General features: G+C 53.8%; 1 protein-coding gene across 8 annotated transcripts in view; it reads right to left on the bottom strand.

Moving 5' to 3' along the window:
• Window positions 1–3,003: 3,003 nt before the first annotated feature.
• Window positions 3,004–18,000, bottom strand: part of PTPRS (protein tyrosine phosphatase receptor type S) — a 154,872-nt gene continuing 139,875 nt past the window's right edge. For all 8 annotated transcript variants that reach the window (XM_058041022.1, XM_058041026.1, XM_058041025.1 and 5 more), the window contains 11 exons: window positions 17,090–17,213; window positions 13,954–14,129; window positions 13,299–13,418; window positions 11,073–11,227; window positions 8,730–9,015; window positions 8,205–8,383; window positions 7,173–7,299; window positions 6,949–7,074; window positions 5,639–5,793; window positions 4,809–4,944; window positions 3,004–4,304 (listed from right to left, as the gene is read on the bottom strand). In XM_058041022.1, the coding sequence (XP_057897005.1) occupies window positions 4,236–4,304; window positions 4,809–4,944; window positions 5,639–5,793; window positions 6,949–7,074; window positions 7,173–7,299; window positions 8,205–8,383; window positions 8,730–9,015; window positions 11,073–11,227; window positions 13,299–13,418; window positions 13,954–14,129; window positions 17,090–17,213 (1,653 nt within the window). In that variant the 3' untranslated portion in view covers window positions 3,004–4,235. The remainder of the gene's footprint in view (window positions 4,305–4,808; window positions 4,945–5,638; window positions 5,794–6,948; window positions 7,075–7,172; window positions 7,300–8,204; window positions 8,384–8,729; window positions 9,016–11,072; window positions 11,228–13,298; window positions 13,419–13,953; window positions 14,130–17,089; window positions 17,214–18,000) is intronic.

Here is an 18,000-nt window from a genome sequence, read left to right as displayed (position 1 = left end):
GATGAGCCCTTGGCTGCTCTGTGGGCAGCGCTGGGATGGGGCTGGGGCAGGGCCAGGGGCGGCAGAATTGATCAAAGCAAGAGCAGAATTCCCTCAGTGATGGGATCAGGGTTTGGGGCAGCTCTGAGTCCCGTCAGGGTGGTCCTGCCTGGATCTGGGCACTGAGCCGTGCCCTGGGCACCCCCGAGGAAAAGCTGGGCTGCAGGGGTGGGTTTGGCCCTGCTCTCACTGTCCTGCTCATCTCCAATAGAAGGGGGCTCTGAGATCCCTGGTGAGGCCTGTCCGTGCCTCCACCCTGCTCCTGTGTGGGTCTGCAGCCCTGCTCTGTGAAACATTCCCTGCAATGATTTATTCACTCACTCCTTCCCCCCTGCTCACGGCTCTGATAAACTCTGTCAAAGCTGAAATTTGGAGCCCGTGTGAGAGAGACAGAGAGAGGGAAAACCCTGGGATCAATAAGGAACGTTCACCCTCCCTGCTGTAAGGGGCATTAATGGGCCATCACTTGGAGTTTAATTAAAACCAAAGTCAGCCCCGTGCCAGCTCTGGCACAGCAAACCCACAGAGAGCGAGCTCAGAGCAGGAATTCCTCCTTCATTTGCCCTTTGCACCTGGGACGGGCACCAGGGTGCAACCCCAGAGCCTGGAATAATTTCTGTTATCATTTATTTTATCGTTTGCTTTACCATTTATTAATCCCTGTAACTGGGGTGTGATTCCAGATGCGATTCTCACTCTTGCTGGGCACTGCCAGGGTCCCAGGGAATGGTGCCAAGGCTGCCAGAGCTCCAGGAGCTCCCAGGGATGCCCAGGATTGGATTGCTGGGTGTCTGTGCAGGGACAGAGGCTGCACTGATGGTCCCTGAGTGTCCCTTCCAATTCAAGATATTCCACGATTCTGTGAAAATATTTCATCCTCTATTTGCCTCCTAACTGGCTTCCTGTGGAGTCGGTTGAGATTTTTTGGAAGATTTACTCAGCTCCCAGCTGCTGTTCAATTCTCTTTGCCACTCACCTTCCCGTGCTCCTCGTGGAATTTATTTCAGCGCCGTGAGGGGTTTGCGTTTCAGCCCGGGGGACGGTCGTGGCAGCTCAGAAAAGGATGGAAGCAGCATGAGAGCCTGGAGAGCAGTGCTGGGGAGGGTTATGGGCACAGAGAGACGGGAATGGCAGGGCTGGGAGTGCAGGGAAGGCTGAGGAACAGAGCTCGGAAGAACAATAATCAGTTTTTCCTTCCTGCTCTTCAATGGTGACATAAAGTGAGCATCAAAAATCCCCTTTCCTGATGAGAGGCTGCTGAGGTGCCCGTCCTGTGTCTCATGGCTGGAACCGCTCGTGCTACAAATTCCCTTTGATTATGAAGGCAAAACTCGTTGCCATTCCCAGACTGCCTGGAGGGCCACGAGCCGTGGGTACAAACCAGGAGATTCCTGGGTTTTATTCCTGTCTCCTTCTCCCTGTGCCATTGGGCTGCTGCTGTTTGATGTGTGCCTGGCTCCCTCCCCTCCATCTCTCACACGGAGTAGCAGCATTTTGGTGCCATCCTCACCTGGTGCTGATCACGGCTCTCTGGGAACCTGGTAATTAATTTTTTGTTCATTTCTCGAAGCTGGAGCCAAGCTGCTGCTGGTGGTGCCGGTGCAAGGAAGGAGAGGGGGAGCTGTGGAAGGGAGCGAAGGATCCCAGATCAACTCTGCCACCCCTGCCATGGCAGGGACACCTTCCCAAACCTCCCCAGATGAGAAATTCCCTTTTCTGCAGCCACATTTGCCTCGTACAGGCGCCTATTTCCAGCAGGAGCAGAGGAGAGGAACTGCTCTGTGTCCCTGCTGAGCAGCAGGACGGGTTTGGGGGGCCCTCCCACACACACAGGGCTGCAGCACGTTCAGACAATCTTCCTTTAATACAAAGTCAATATATCTACATACACCGTGGTATGAAAACCACTTACTGTTTCAGTTTGAAATAACAGTGTGAAAGCAACAGCACTTTGCTCTCATACAAAGGAAAAAAAAACCTCCCCCCTCCCCCCGACTTGTCCAGTAAGATTTTTGCTGCAACATACTTAGAAATTTGGGCAACTTTCACACAAATAAGTAAAATCTCGAAGAAGCCTTTCAGTCGGTTCTTTTTTTTTCTTTTTCATTTTTTTCAGTTAAAGACAGGAAATGGGTTGTGTGGGGGGTTCTGGGCAGCACTTGATGGCCATGATTACCCCTTCTAGAAAAATAAAAAAAAAAAAAAAAAAAAGGAGAGGGCAGAGGTGAGCAGAGTTTGGGGCAGGGTGGCTTTTCTCAGATATTTTGAGCTCTGGATGCTGAAACTCCCGGGCACCGGAGGCACAAGCAGCTCAGAGAGAGGCCAGGCTGGGTCTGCAACACACCTGGGGTGGTGAAAGACCTGATGGGTGTCAAAACTCCAAAATCATTCTGTCAGCAAAAGCCACTGGTGCTGTTGGATGTCCCAGTTCAGCCCTGGCCCTGCGTGGCCACAGATGAAGGGGAATTGGCACTGCCACCACCCCTGAAGGGGAATAATTGGCACTGCCACCACCCCTGAAGGGGAATAATTGGCACTGCCACCACCCCTGAAGGGGAATAATTGGCACTGCCACCACCCCTGAAGGGGAATAATTGGCACTGCCACCACATCTAAAGTGGAATTGGCACTGCCACCACCCCTGCACCTCCTGCTCCCCTCCCTTCCAGGGACCTGGGATATGTCTGTGATTGAAAACAAGAGAACCCAAAAAAAAAAAAAAAAAATTACTAATAATAATAATAAAAAAAAAATCCAGAAAGGACATTTTGTTCTTACATGAGCAAGTTAAACCTTTTAAATGGTAGAAAAGCAATATGTAGAAGTAGCAATTTGCACTGCATTTTTATATATCACAGCCATTACACGTAACATTTCTACAGTGAAAAAATAGACTGTCTTTGAACATAATATGAACAAATAAGCAAATTTTTCCTTTAAATTCATTGACTGATATTCTTTGTCTTTAAAAAAAAAAAAAAAAAAAAGGAAAAAATACACTATTTAAAAAAAAGGTAATGTCACTTGTTACAGTTACATCGATACTTTAAAGAAAGCCACTCACAGTATTTGCCATTGGATGCACCTTCCTGGATCTTTCCCAGTTCTTTTACAGCTGGGGCACGTTGGGGACAGTGGGAGATGTGCAAGGAGTGCCTGGGGCTGGGCCAGTCCTGAGAGGAGCTCCCGAGAGCTGCCGAGTTCAGAGGCGAGGGGCTGGCACCAGGAACCAGCTGGGTTTGGGGAAATCGATTTCTGCAGGTGGTTCTGGGGCTCCTGCAGGGAGATGGGGCTGGCAGGAGCAGGGGGGCACGGCTGCCAGGGGCAGCAGCGGGCTGTGGGTGTGCCAGGAGCCTGGGGAAGGGGCTGCCTTCGTCCCACCCTGCTCCAAGGGAAGCCTGATGTGCTGGGAGGGGGCCCAGACCCGGCAGCCAGAGAGCCCAGCCCAGGCGAGGCAGGGGTTACCCCCCACAGCCAGCTCTGGGGGTTTGTAACTCGCTTCTTTTAGCCTTTTAAATACCCTAAAAAATAAAATTTTGGAATTAGAAGAAATGAGGAATGTTCCAAGTATTCAAAATGTGAGCTATAAAACCTCTGGCGTGGCAGGGGCATCCCGTGAATGTTTGCAAGGTGCCTGCAAGCCCAGAATCATCCCAATGCTGATACTGAGGTTATTAAGACTCCAGCTAGAAGAACTCCTGACCCTAAGTCTGCCTAAGTGTTGAGATTTAGCTCCTTTCCTTTCACAGATCACCTCCAATTCTGCAAGTGACTTCCTTTAAAGACTGCCAACTACATTAGTAAATAAACTGAACTCTAATGATGTAACCAAAGTCGGTTTTTCCTTCCCTTCTCCAGCAGAAACGGTTCCCAAGGTGTGTTGTAGCTTTTGGATCAGTTTCCCCATGTCCATCCATCCATCCATCTCTCCATCCATCCATCCTCCCCAGGGAACACCTCCTGAGGTTGCAGAGCAGGTCTGGGCAGCCCTCGTGGGCTGCCCCTGCGAGGGCCAGGTCACAAGGTGGAGATGCCCAAGGGGTGTTCCTTCCAATCCTCCCCCCTGCTCCCGATGCACTGTCCAGATGAAAAGGTTCTTCTTCTGAGTCAGTTTTGTAAGTTCAAGCGCTCCTCCTGGGTCAGAAGAGGCCTTCCAGGACTGAAGTGGTTGGTAGAGTCTGCACAACGATGGCTTTTTATGTTGCATAGTGATCAAAACTTCCCAGATACTCCAGAGCTGCCTGGTAACAGAACTGGTATTCATCCTGCCAACAGCAAAGAGAAGCAGCCTCAGAGGTGGGGACGGGCTCCTCAGGGTCCCTGTCCTGCTTTCCAGACAGCCCAAAGCTGAGCAGGAACCTCTGTGATTCTCAAAGAGCTGAGAACTCCTGGAAGAGGGAAGCTGCAGCTCTCCTTTATGCCTGTGCCCCTCAGGTACTGAACATCTGAACACCCCCCTCTCCTGTCAGCCCCTCAGCCAGATTTGTGTGCTTGGCTACGAACAGAGCCTCCATACTGGCATGGAATCTTTAAGGGACTTCCTAACAATCGGAATATATATTTTTTTTTTAAATTCATTTTGTATTCCTTAGGTGAAGTCAGCAGTGCAGCCTGGGCCAGTGAAGGGAGTGAAACGAGAGGGGCTGGAGGTTCCTCAGCCAAGCCAAGCCAAGCCAAGCCAAGCCAAGCCAAGCCAAGCCAAGCCAAGCCAAGCCAAGCCAAGCCAAGCCATTTCATGATCCCTGGGACAGGCTGGGGGCCCCCCTCACCTCTGTTTGCACCATTGCAGGTCGTTGTGTTCGCAGCATCTTCACTGTCTGGAAAATATCTACAACCCCCTCGTAGCGCATCCGCTCCAGGACGATGCTCAGGGTGATGAACACTCCGGTCCTGCCCACACCAGCACTGCAGGGAAGGGGGGAAATCATCAGGGAATTGTGTGCTGCAACGTCCAAATGTCCCTGCAAATGCTGCTTGGGGTGGGGCTGAGCCCTGTGAATGTGCTGGAAGTGGAGAGCCTGGGTCAGTCCTCCAGGAGAGACACCCAGAAATAACCCAAGTGCCACAGTGTGACCCAAAAAATGTTTGGGGAAGGGAAATTTAGGAAGTTAAAAGCTTTGGTAGTGGTAAACAGTGTTCAGTGGGAAAATGATTCATAATATGTAATATTGGGCTTTTGAAAATGAATAATTTTAATGAGAATGGATCATCCTGTTCTGCCTGTAGGTAAGGAGGAACAATTCTTGCTAGCAGCAAACAGCCCAGCAGTGCTGGAGGTGTAAATTGGGTTGAGACCGGTAAAAAATACTTCTAATTCTGCAGGTCAAATACTATAGATATTCTGTAGATATGCTATATGTCATATTATGGCTCCCATCTCCTTCAGAGGTATTTCATCTCTCTAAATATAAAGAGTCAAAAGCCTTGTGGGCAGTGCCAGGGCTGAAGGGAGATGAGTTTGGCTGGCAGAGGCAAATGTTTGGCACCAACACCCCAAGAAACCTCCCTGCAAGGATGGGGTGGAAAGGGAGGATATCTGGATTTCAATTCCCTCGGCTCTCCCACATCCCCTCTGGGTGAGGTGTGTCCAGGTGCCTACCTGCAGTGGACAGAGATGGGGCCATCCTGGCCAAACTGCTCCTTGGTCTTGTGCACCTGCCCAATGAAGTCGATGAAACCTTCTCCTGATTTTGGCACACCTTGTTCTGGCCAGTCAGTGAACTGGAACTGACGAACAGTTCGTGACTGACCATCCTGGGGGACAAAACAGGAATAGTTCAACACCTGTGTTTGTGACAACACACACAAAAAGGCAAAAAAAAAAACCCTCCTGCTTTTGCTGCTGGTTTGTGAAAGGGCACGGAAAGTTGAGGCAGCTCAGTGCCGTAGTGGAGTGCACACGTATTTATTCCCCAGCCCCATGGTGATGAAGCTGCTTGTGTTGCAGCTGACATTCCTGTCAGCACAGATCCATATCCTGGCAGGTGCTGAAAGCTCTGACCACTGCAGACAGCACAGATGGAGTCTTCAGCAAAGGAACGTTCAAGGTGAGGTGTTGGCCCCTCTAATCAATCTTCACAAAGAATTGCCACAGTGTCAGAATTACAGCTGACAGGAAGATAAATCTTGTTCTACGAGGACTGATGAGGCATCCTCCTCCTCAACCTTGCAAATTGAATTATCAGGTTCTGGAATACTTTGGCAACCTCAAAAGCTGTGCTGTGAGAGGGAGGGTTATGTTTGCTACTGAAATTTGAGAAGGTATTGAAATGTTCCTTCAGATGAGAAAGCTGACATTGAATCGAAGATTATTGGAGTGAATTTGTCCCTTTGAACATGACTGACAGTGGCTCCTCTCCAAGCCATAGAAGTGCTCATTTTCTGAAGGGTGCAGAAAAACCTTTGCAAGATTTTTATCAGCTTTTGCTTTCTGCTTTCACCTCAAATAAGCTGCAGCTAAACCCCAAAGCCAGGCACCTCTCTAACAAAGCAACTCAAGGCAGTGAGAGAGGTTTGAAACTACTTTCAATTTGTAAGAACAAATACTCCAGTCCAATCTGTGTGTGCGTGTTCTGTTCCTCATCACAACTGAGCTCTTGGGCACATGGACTCCAAACCTCCCTGGGCAGCCCCTTCCACTACCTGACCACACTTTACATGGAGAAACTCCTGCTGATGTCCAGCCTGAACCTCCCCTGGCACAGCTTGAGGCTGTTTTGTCTTGCTCTGTGAGCAGAGCACCTTGTTCTGTGCAGGGTTTGGACTCGATGATCCTTGTGGGTCCCTTCCAACCATGAGCTCTCCTCCGCTGATAACCCCAGAGAAAGCGTGGACACCTCAGCCAAGCCCCCCAAACCCCCCTGCCAGCCCCATTCCTCCCAGTTTGAACTGCCCCACGCCAGCACCTACCCTGGCATCTGTGACCTTGAACTCCCTCAGGATGTACTGGGGCATGTTGTACTCAGCCATGGGGTCCACCACGAAGTACTGGTACCGTGCTGAGCGCTCTGCAGGCCAGTACTGATGGCACTTCTCCTGTTGGGGCAAACGGGTCCTGTCAGCCCTTGTCCATCCTGCAGGATCCCCTCCCAGCCCCTCCCCTGCCCTCCAGGGTCCCTCCCAGCCCCACTCACCCGCCCCATCTCCCGAAGCTTGGTCAGCATCACCACGATGGTGGAGTTGTTTTCCCAGAGCATCCTCCAGAAGTCCTCGGTGGTCTCTGCCAGCGGCCCCTGCGTGGCTATGTAGGCTCTCTGCTGCCTGGGGAGCCCAGAGCAAGGAGGGGTCAGGGGGGTGAGCACTGCATGGGCAGCAGCTTTGGGGAATGCAGGGAAAGGCTGGAGAGGGGCAGAGCACATGGGAATGCTGGGGAAGGACTAGAAAGGGGTTGGGATGTCTTTGGTGCCAGTGGTCAAAATAAAGAGCCAATGGTGAAGCTCTCCTTAAATATCACTTCCAAGGGGTAAATCCAACCTAATCCCAGTGCCACAGCCGTGGCCAGCACTGCTGGTCCTGGACAGGAAGAAAAGCTGAACATGGAGTTGCTTTGCTCCCTCCAAACCCACCCATGGAGCGCTGCAGCTCCCAGGGCTGGATTTTCCTGGGAGAAACTTTGGGGATCGCAATGCCCCCACATCACAGAGGTAACAAAAGGGCAATCCATATTAAGAAACCTGCCAATGGCCAACCCTACCCTGGGCTGATCCTGTGTGCTCAGGACCTGCAGCTGAGGAGGGGCTGCACTGCTTTAGAGGATCATTTAATAATAATTTAATAATTTAGCTATCAGAAAGGTTACTTAAGACTACCACAGGGGAAAATCTCCTCAGCAGGCTGGATTTGGGTGTGGGGTGGGATTTAGCCCTGGCACCCATGATGGGGCAGGTGATGGGCAGCACAGGTGATGGGGCAGGTGACGGCCAAGAGAGGTGATGGGGAAGGTAATGGGGCAGGTGATGGCCAGCAGGGGCTACGGTTCAGGTGATGGGGCAGGTGGTGGCCAGCAGGGGCTGCCCGTGCAGGTGATGGGGCAGGTGATGGCCAGCACAGGCCGTGGCCAGCAGGAGCTGCCTGTGCAGGTGATGGGGCAGGTCGTGGCCAGCACAGGTGGTGGCCAGCAGGGGCTGCCCGTGCAGAGGCAGCCCGGGCTCGGGGCTCGGCCGTACCTGTAGCCATCAATGAAGCTGGCGTTGATGTAGTCAGAGCCCTCGACGCCGCGGATGGGCTGCAGGCACACCCGCGTGGTCTCGTAGGGCATGATGTTCACCAGGCGGTTCTTGAACTTGTTGCAGGGCAGGTTGGCGCTGATGAAGCGCGAGGTGTGGGCCTTGGAGTTGGCCAGGCGCTGCGGGCAGGGGACACTCACTGGAGGCTGCTCCTGACCCATGCCAGCCCCTCAACCTGTCCTACCCTCTGGGTGCCCTCCTGGGGTTTGTTTTTGGGGGTGAGGCCTTTCCCTAAGCAAAGCTTTCAGAAAATAGTACTACTACTAAAAAAGTTAAAAATCCCTCCAATTTAGGAGGGAGTAAAGTCATTCTGGGTCTGGAGCGACCAGGGAAGCAGCCTGTGGTGCCAGGCAGGCCTTCCCAGGGAACTGCAATGTAAGTACCTCCCACATGGAAGCAGTAAGGTGCCACCAGCCTGACGAAGGCTCCCTGTGACCACCCAGCCCTGGGCAGGCCCATCCTCACCTTGAACTCCAGCTCCATGCCCGTGACGTGCTCCCTGGCCTCGATCTGTGCCAGTTTCTGGATGTAGCTGTAGAGGTTCCGGGCCGGGACCTCGGTGTTGCCGCAGGCCACGGCCTCCAGCAAGGCATCGTGGATGAAGCTGTACTGGTCCTCAGTCTGCACCATGTAGTTGCGCTGGGACCTCATGAGGGTGACGTGCCCGTAGATGTCCACGGTCTTCTCGTGCTTGATCCTCTCCAGCATGGCGTCGATCACGATGAAGCAGCCGGTGCGTCCCACGCCCGCGCTGGGGACAGGGCACGGGGAGTGAGAGACTGGCCTTCACTGGGCGGTGCCTGCTGCCCCTGCACGCTGCTCTGTGTCCCCTGCACGCTGCTCTGTGTCCCCTCCCTGCTGCTCTGTGTCCCCTCCACACTGCTCTGTGTCCCCTGCATGCTGCTCTGTGTCCCCTCCATATCTCTCTGTGTCCCCTGCACGCTGCTCTGTGTACCCTCCACACTGCTGTGTGTCCCCTCCACGCTGCTGTGTGTCCCCTGCATGCTGCTCTGTGTCCCCTGCACGCTGCTCTGTGTACTCTCCACGCTGCTCTGTGTCCCCTGCATGCTGCTCTGTGTCCCTTCCATACCTGTCTGTGTCCCCTGCATGCTGCTCTGTGTCCCCTGCACGCTGCTCTGTGTCCCCTCCACACCTCTCTGTCCTGTGTCCCCTCCACACCCCTCCATCCCCTCTCCACACTGCTCTGTCCTGTGTCCCCTCCACATCCCTCTGTCCCCTCTGCACACTGTCCTGTCCTCCCTCCACACTGCTCCATTCCCTCTCCACACCTCTCTGTCCCCTCTCCACGCTGTCCTGTCCCCCCTCCACTGTGACACCCCAGGTCAGGCACAGCTGTGGCAGCCCCCCCTGAGGCTCCAACGAGGGGCTGGCAGGATCCAAACCCCCCCGTTTAATGCCTCAGATCTCTGCAGCTGAAAGAGCACCGATGCTGTAATGAGCAACATGCGTCACCTCTCTCCCTCAATGTTTTTGTGCATCAGGTAACATCAGGCCCCTGTGTAATGGCATTTGTGCCTCAGCAGGGCTCTGTGCTCTCTTGTGCCACTGCTAATAAAGGGTTTCCTTTTACCATTCCAGTGCTGCCCCTTTTTTCCTGGAGCCCCCTTGATCTCTGTTAATTAGACTGCCTAACACCTGAACCAAGCAGGTGACTGGAGCTTTGGCAAGAATTTAGCAGCTGATCTGGGAGCTGGTTGTGAGCTGACAGCTCTTTATTCATTTTCTGAGGTGCACAATAATTGCCATCTGCAAGGGTAGTGATAAGTTGCCCACTCACAAAGACTGTTTAAATGGCATCCTCCAGCAGAGGCAGGATTAGCTTCCCCAGCAGCCTGCACAATGCAGATCTTCCCCCAGTGCCCAGGAACCTGCAGGCTCCTCCACACCCTCCTGAGGAACACAGGGATTTATCTGCATTGAGGCCTCGAGGATTCCTCACTGGGGCTGTAAATTGAATTAGGGAATGCTACCTGCCTTCAGCCTGGCATTATCAGGAAGGCTGCAGCACTCAGAAACCCTCTGTCAATCACTGTCAGCCCTGCCTTGGGCAGCTGAGGCAGCTCTGCCTCCCCAACACCTCCAACACCCTCTGAGGTTGCACCTGATCCTCCTCCTCCTTCCTCACTGTGGCCACAAACAGCCCCACCACATAGAACCAGACACTGCTCCAGCACCAGGCACTTCCCATTGCTCAACAGGATCATCAAACCCCAGAATGGTTTGGTTCCAAAGGGACCCTAAAGCTCATCCAGTGCCACCCCCTGCCATGGCCAGGGACACCTTCCACTGGAGCAGGTTACCCCAAGCCCTGCCTGGCCTGGCCTGCAGCACTTGATCCAAGTGATTTGGCCCAAATAGCAACCCAATGGTCTCAGGAGCCACTCATCTTGGTGCAAGTCCAAGCGAAAGTAATGAACCTCTCACTAGTCCTAAATCCATCCATACTCTTAACCCTAGTGACCCTCTCCACCCCCATCCTATTCCCTCTTCTATCCAACAACCTCAAAACCACTCCCAGCACAATTACAAACACAGTCAAAACTTCCTTCTTAATCAGCCTAATCCCAATAACAATCTACATCCACTCTGGAACAGAAAGCCTCACTTCCTTCTAGGAATGAAAGGTCATTACAAGCTTCAAAATCCCCATCATCCCGTTCCCCATCATCTCAGGACATGGGGAGCTCAATGGAATGCCCAGGTCCCTTTCTCAGATGCTGCCTGGGAACGCACCTGTGCCCAGGTAAACCCATCCCCCCCAGAAGTGCCAGGGGAGGGGAGCAGTACCTGCAGTGCACCACGATGGGCCCGGCATCTGGGGGGTTGCAGGTTTTGACTCGCCTGAGGAAGGCCAGGAAGGGCGTGGGGTACTCGGGCACGCCGTGGTCGGGCCAGGCCGTGAACTGGAACTGCCGCACCTCGCGCTTCTCGCTGGAGCCGTTCTGCAGCACAGCACGGCACGGTGTGGGGGTCAGGGAGAGCAGCACGGGGTCAGGGACAGCAGCACGGGGTCAGGGACAGCAGCACGGGGTCAGGGAGAGCAGCACAGGGTCAGGGACAGCACACAGGGTCAGGGACAGCACACAGGGTCAGGGAGAGCACACAGGGTCAGGGACAGCAGCACAGGGTCAGGGACAGCACACAGGGTCAGGGACAGCAGCACAGGGTCAGGGACAGCAGCACGGGGTCAGGGACAGCAGCACAGGGTCAGGGACAGCAGCACAGGGTCAGGGAGAGCAGCACAGGGTCAGGGACAGCACACAGGGTCAGGGAGAGCAGCACAGGGTCAGGGAGAGCAGCACAGGGTCAGGGAGAGCAGCACAGGGTCAGGGAGAGCAGCACAGGGTCAGGGACAGCAGCACAGGGTCAGGGAGAGCAGCACAGGGTCAGGGAGAGCAGCACAGCACAGCACAGGGTCAGGGTAAGGGACAGCACACAGGGGTCAGGGACAGCACACAGGGTCAGGGAGAGCAGCACAGGGTCAGGGACAGCAGCACAGGGTCAGGGACAGCAGCACAGGGTCAGGGACAGCACACAGGGTCAGGGACAGCAGCACAGGGTAAGGGACAGCAGCACAGGGTCAGGGTAAGGGACAGCACACAGGGTCAGGGACAGCACACAGGGTCAGGGAGAGCAGCACGGGGTCAGGGAGAGCACACAGGGTCAGGGAGAGCAGCACGGGGTCAGGGAGAGCACACAGGGTCAGGGAGAGCAGCACAGGGTCAGGGACAGCAGCACAGCACAGCATGGGGTCAGGGACAGCAGCACAGGGTCAGGGACAGCAGCACAGGGTCAGGGAGAGCAGCACGGGGTCAGGGAGAGCAGCACAGGGTCAGGGAGAGCAGCACGGGGTCAGGGAGAGCACACAGGGACAGCAGCACAGGGTCAGGGACAGCAGCACAGCACAGCACAGTGTGGGGTCAGGGACAGCACACAGGGTCAGGGACAGCAGCACAGGGTCAGGGAGAGCAGCACAGCACAGCACGGGGTCAGGGACAGCAAACTGCCCGGGATGGTGTGCCCTGGGCACAGCACAGCACTGCACAGGGCCCAGGGACAGCAAAACCAAACTGCCTGGGCTGGGTGTGCCCTGAGCCACAACCCCATCTGTGCTCCCCCACTGCATACAGGGAAAGGCAGGAGCTGCTTCAGAAGGACCCTGTTTATTAATAATATCCGTAATGCTTATTGTTATTTTAATTTTAGTAAAGTCAAGTCACGGGATGGTTTGAGGGGGATATTGAAGCTCATCCAGTGCCACCCTGTGAATGTCCCATATTATTTGTTGATAATGTACAGGTGTAAGCTCGCCTCGTAGAGGGAGGACCCTGGTTATTCATTCTAGCATTAATTCTCCTACTTAAATATAGGTTGTTAATGGGGAGGGAGTTATAAAGTTCTGATATTTTTGTAGCGTAGAGCTTTAACGCACTTTTTGTTGATGGCTGCTTGAGGTCCCACATTATAACTGGGGAATCAATATTTATCCGCTTGTAGAGATTGTATTCTTTTTTAAAAGGAGCTGTACCCCCTTTAAATAGCTCTTAATTCACTTCATTAGGGTTTGTGGGTTTTCCTTGGACAAGAATTAAGAGCGAACTTAGATTCCTTTCACAGGCGACCAGCTATCACCCAGCTGGGCTGGAATAATGGGACATTCAGGGGATGGTGAAGGGGACATTAAAGCTCATCCAGCGCCACCCCTGCCTCGCACAGGGTGTGCCTCCCTCCTTGTTAGGAGGGAATCCAGAGCTCTTGGGGGTGGGAATGAAGGTTTGGAACTGCCATGAGCCAAAGGGGTGACATCAAAGATTTACTGATCTTTTGGAATGTTGCAGCCTGAGACCCCTTTGTAACTGGAGCCTGCAGGTGTAAATAGCTCACGGTATATGACCCCTTCCCAACTCACTGTTGTGAGTTTTTCCCTTATGAGAAACCCTTGAGTATTCCTGCAGTTCACCAGGAGTGTTCCAAGCCCCTCTCCAGGGAAAACAGGAGCAGGAGCCAGCTCACCTTGTGCAGGGAGAAGGTCCTGACGCAGAAGGTGGCCAGCTCGATGGTGTCCAGCAGGGTCACCTGGATCATCCCGTAGGTGTCTGTGCCTCGGCCTGGCCAGTACTGGTCACACTTTATCTGCAGGGCAAGGAGGGATGGCTCAGTGCTGGGCAAACCCAAACTGGGGGTGCTCACTCCCAAAATGCCCTGGTGGCAAAGGCAAGGGGAGGTGCAAGAAGTGTCTCTGCACAGCACCAGGACAGGGACAAACCCACCAGAAAAAGCTCCTACTGACTAAGCACAGACTTTGATGCTACATCAATCCCACAGACAACAGACTGGAATGATCCTGAAGATCAGAGGGAATGTACTGGGGCTTGTTAAACAAGAGAGCTGAATGTGAAACTTGCCACATGATTAGCTCCAAGACAGACATGCAGTGGGATCCAGCAGCCCCTTCTCCTGGAGTTGCCAAGGAGGCTGCAGCTTTCCAGGGTGAATGGTTTGTGGTTTTTTTTTTTACAAGCAATGAATCACTGAACTTTCAGGGTGCTGGCAGAGCAGGCAGAAATCCCCCCCTGGCTGCACATCAAAGGGATTTGCTGTTCCCCCAGCTCTCCCCTCCAATCCCCCTGGATTATGACTAACCAGTCATCCCTCTCATGCATCTTACCCGTGATTTCTCCTCCAGCTTAGTCATCATGACAATGGTGGCTGAGCGCTGCTCCCACACCATCCTCCAGAAGTCCCCAAAGGTCTCTGGCAGGGGCCCCTGGGTGGCAATGTAGGCGTTCTGCTTCCGGTACCCGTCGATGTAGTTGGCATTGATGTAATCACTGCCCACAATTCCTGTGTCAAATCAGCAAAAATCAGCCATCTGCAAGGACTTCACACAGCTGGAAGCTGTGCTGAGGAGATTTTTGCAGGGATGCTGTTAGAGTGAAGCTCACTGCAGAAACACCCGAGCCTTGGTGGGTCAGGATGACCCAGGCTCCTGGCAAGGTGTTCCCAGATCAAGCTCCTGCATTGCAGAGAGACAGCAACTCCTTGCAAAAGGTATTAAAGAGACCAAATATCAGGCCTTGAAACCGTGGGGTTTTTCCTCATGTGCTTAACAGGAGCAAAGTCCTGGAGCAGGGCTCCTGCTGCATCCATAGGACAAACCCGAGTCCTTGTCCCAGCCTGCCCCGAGCCCAGGCAGAAATGCACCTGGTCAATGACTGTGTGGTCCATAGTCTAATGCCAGGCATTGAGCTACAGCTGGACAGAGTAAAGAATAAAGCCAGGCTTGATTTAGCCAATGAAGGCTTTGAAATTACAGGCTTTGACTTGCTGTAAATTGCCCGCTGTCATTTTTAAGAGTGTTTTTTTTTTTCCCTACCCGCATGAGTTACAGGCTATTGAGCTCCAGCTGCTCGCCTGGGTCCTTGCTTGAGGGTTTGGGATGAGCAGGAGGCACTGCCAGAGTGAAGAGGTTGATTGGGACATGGCAGGAGAAAGCTGCTCTGAAGTTAAAACGCCCAGGTTCAGCTCCGGAGCCGGCGCCTGGCACGCAGCACTCGGGGCTGGTTTGGCTGCTCCCGAGCACAGCGAGTGCCTGGCAAGGCTGGCAGGATCTGCAAACCCACGATTAACTCGGTGCAGAGCCCTTCACTCCTGTCTGCAGGGCAGCCAAGGCTGGGGAGCAGCACCAGTGGGGACTGGGCTGCAGCAACGGGGGCTGCAGCAGTGGGGGCTGCAGCAATGGGGGCCGCAGCAATGGGGGCTGCAGGAATGGGGGCTGCAGCAGTGGGGGCCGCAGGAATGGGGGCTGCAGCAATGGGGGCCGCAGCAATGGGGGCCGCAGCAAAGGGGGCTGCAGGAATGGAGGCTGCAGCAGTGGGGGCTGCAGCAATGGGGGCTGCAGCAATGGGGGCTGCAGCAGTGGGGGCTGCAGGAATGGGGGCTGCAGCAATGGGGGCTGCAGCAATGGGGGCTGCAGCAGTGGGGGCTGCAGCAATGGCGGCTGCAGCAGTGGGGGCTGCAGCAATGGGGGCTGCAGCTGGTGAGGGGTGAGCCCAGAGCAGCCTCCCTCTCCTCAAGGGCACCCGGGAACTTCAGCTGCTGGGAAATGGCTTTTGATTAAATTTCTGCAGGGTTCCCTACCCTTGCTCCCTCCCAGTCTGAAATTTCAGGAGGGAGAGAAGGTGGCTGCCGTGGCAGGAGTGTGTTTAGGGCTGAGCTTCCAGAATTAATCTCCTCTGCAGCCCCCTGGGGTCCACTCTGTCATCTGAAATGGCGGCGTGAGCTCCTGCAAGGTTTCACTGTGTGACAGCCCCAGCTTCAGAGAAGTCACAGAATTAAAGCCACTGCTTCTCCCTGACCAAGCAGGCAGTGGCAGTCTGCATCCTTGACAAATTCAGATTTTAAACAAAGAAAAAGCAACAAAACTATAATTCCTCCAGCTCCTTTCATCTTCCAGCCCTGAGCATAACACAGAGCCCGGTAGGAAGGAGCACAGCAGCCAAGACATGTCAGAACCTCTCACATGCTTGAAAACTCAACCTTGGCCCATCATCCCTGCACTGTTGGTCCCTCACAGAGCCCTGGGCAGAGCTGGAAGTGCTGCCTGCATCCAGCCCCAGATCCAAGACCAGCCCAAGTGTCCTTCACTCCCTCACTTGTGCTCTTCTCCCCTCCCTTGAATGACAAAGCAACTTTTTAAAGCCTCTGCTTTCCTTGGCTCATACAATATTAATCTCGGAATTAAACCAAGGCAGAACACAGTCAGCTTCACAAGGAGAAACATTTAAAGCCCTCTAATAGCAGACCAGAGCAATCCAGATTTGTGCAGTTTTTTGGCAGATCACCATGCTCTGCTGCTGCCTCAGCTCTCCCCCTTCCCCATGCCCCTCAGAGCTACCGTGGCACAGGGAGATTATTTTAGCAATTCCCTGGTCTCAAAGGCTTTGGAATTAACCTCTCCATTCACCAGGCAGTTACCAGGACATCCCACATCCTCTCTGCTCTGATGATCAGCTCTTGGCAACGCAAGCCTGGCCTTGAAGGCTTTATCCACCCAGCACAGCCACATCCTGAGCCCACGAAACTCCAGCATTATCTTGGCAGCAGCAACCCAAGCAGGTGCCCTGTTCAACTGCATCTCAAGCCCCTCTTATCCTGGCGTGCACTGGAGCAGCTCTGTCAAGAGCCACGAGTTGTGAAATTTAATGTAAATTTCCTGACTGCACCATCGCTCACATAAGCAGCTCAGGAAACAATTTATGACCCGCCAGGCTTGCTCGAACCCCTTCTTATCCCCAGCCTTTTAGGGGCCAGGGCTGCATATCAAGTGATCTTTGTGCCTGCACAACTCAGTGGCCACATCTTTGCTGCTGCTGCCTCTCACATTTGCTTCCCACTCCTCCCTGAGCAGCCCTGCTCCGTGTTCCACCACCCTGCTCTGCTCCCTCTGAAGCACTATGTGGTCTGAATGCTTCCTGTTAGTCAGAGCTGTATCCAACAGGCATCTCCAAGCAAAGGGAAGGCAGCTCCTTGATAAACCAGCCCTTGATATGAGGGATTGCAGCGCCAGGGGAATATGTCAGTCACCAGAATTTAACAAATGCTTGGTTTGCAGAGGTATCTCCTGCTCGCCAAACTCCCAGGGAGGCGTAAAGAGAAGAATATAAATAGAGATGAGAGAAGAGCGTGTGCAGCGTGTTCCCTGCAGGAACCCATCCTGGGGAGGATGGAGCAGGGGGAGAAGAGTGTGTTTCCTGCAGGAATCCAGCCTGGGGAGGATGGAGCAGGGGCTGCTCCCTCCCTACCTTCGATGGGCAGCAGGATGACGCGCGAGTGGTCGTAGGCGATCACGTTGGCGTAGCGGTTCTTGGGCTTGTTCACCTCCAGGTTGGAGTGCTCCCAGGTGAACTGCTGGCCAGGGTCGATGGACTGGAGGGATTGGGAAGGGAAATGGGAGAGTCAGTGAGGAGAAAAGCGGCAAACGCAGCTCTGAGCTCTTGCTCCACGTGGCTCTGCAGGTCCCACTCAGGAGCACAACAATCACAATTTGCCAGAACCCAGCTTTGCTGTGGGAAAGCCCCAGCCCCGTGGAGCAGCTGATGTTCCATCTCCCTTGGCCCCAGATGGAATACCTCAGGTCATTCCCCCTCTGGACTCAGCACCAAAGGTTTCCCAGTGCAAATGGGGAGGAATCCCCACAGGAACCTGGCAGGGACAAGAGTGCATCCCCCAGCACAGAAGAGGGGTAGGGACCCCAGCCCTAGGACACTCAATCAACATGGGTTTTTCTTAGAAGGGATGAAAGAATAAACAATGAAATGCACTGGAGAGAAAAATCCCTTCTGCCTGTCCTAGTGATTTATGCCAGGTTTGGTGGTGGGTTTTTTTTTTTCCTCTCTGAAGTCCAGCTGTCCCAGATATGGAAATTAGGTTAATTACGTTTACCTCTAAATCCTCAGCCAGAGAATTAAATAAAACAAGGGCTTAATTCCTTCATCATTTTGCAGAGCCCTTGGGGTTTGCCTCAATTGGAGGCTTGGCAGGAACGTGCAGAGCTGTGTTTGCTGCTGCTTGCTCTCCCTCCGACTGCCACCCTTTGGGGACGGGGTCCCAGATCCCAGATCCACCCCTCTGAGCCAGCCCCGCTGCCCTTCCTGGCTGTGCCCACCCACCCCGGGCACAGCTGGTACAAAACCATGCACAAAACCAGCCCAGA

The sequence above is a fragment of the Melospiza georgiana genome, chromosome 26, assembly GCF_028018845.1.
Source record: "Melospiza georgiana isolate bMelGeo1 chromosome 26, bMelGeo1.pri, whole genome shotgun sequence".
Taxonomy (NCBI): Eukaryota; Metazoa; Chordata; class Aves; order Passeriformes; family Passerellidae; genus Melospiza; species Melospiza georgiana.
Note: the sequence above shows the minus strand (reverse complement) of the source record. Positions and strands in the feature narration are given on the sequence as shown.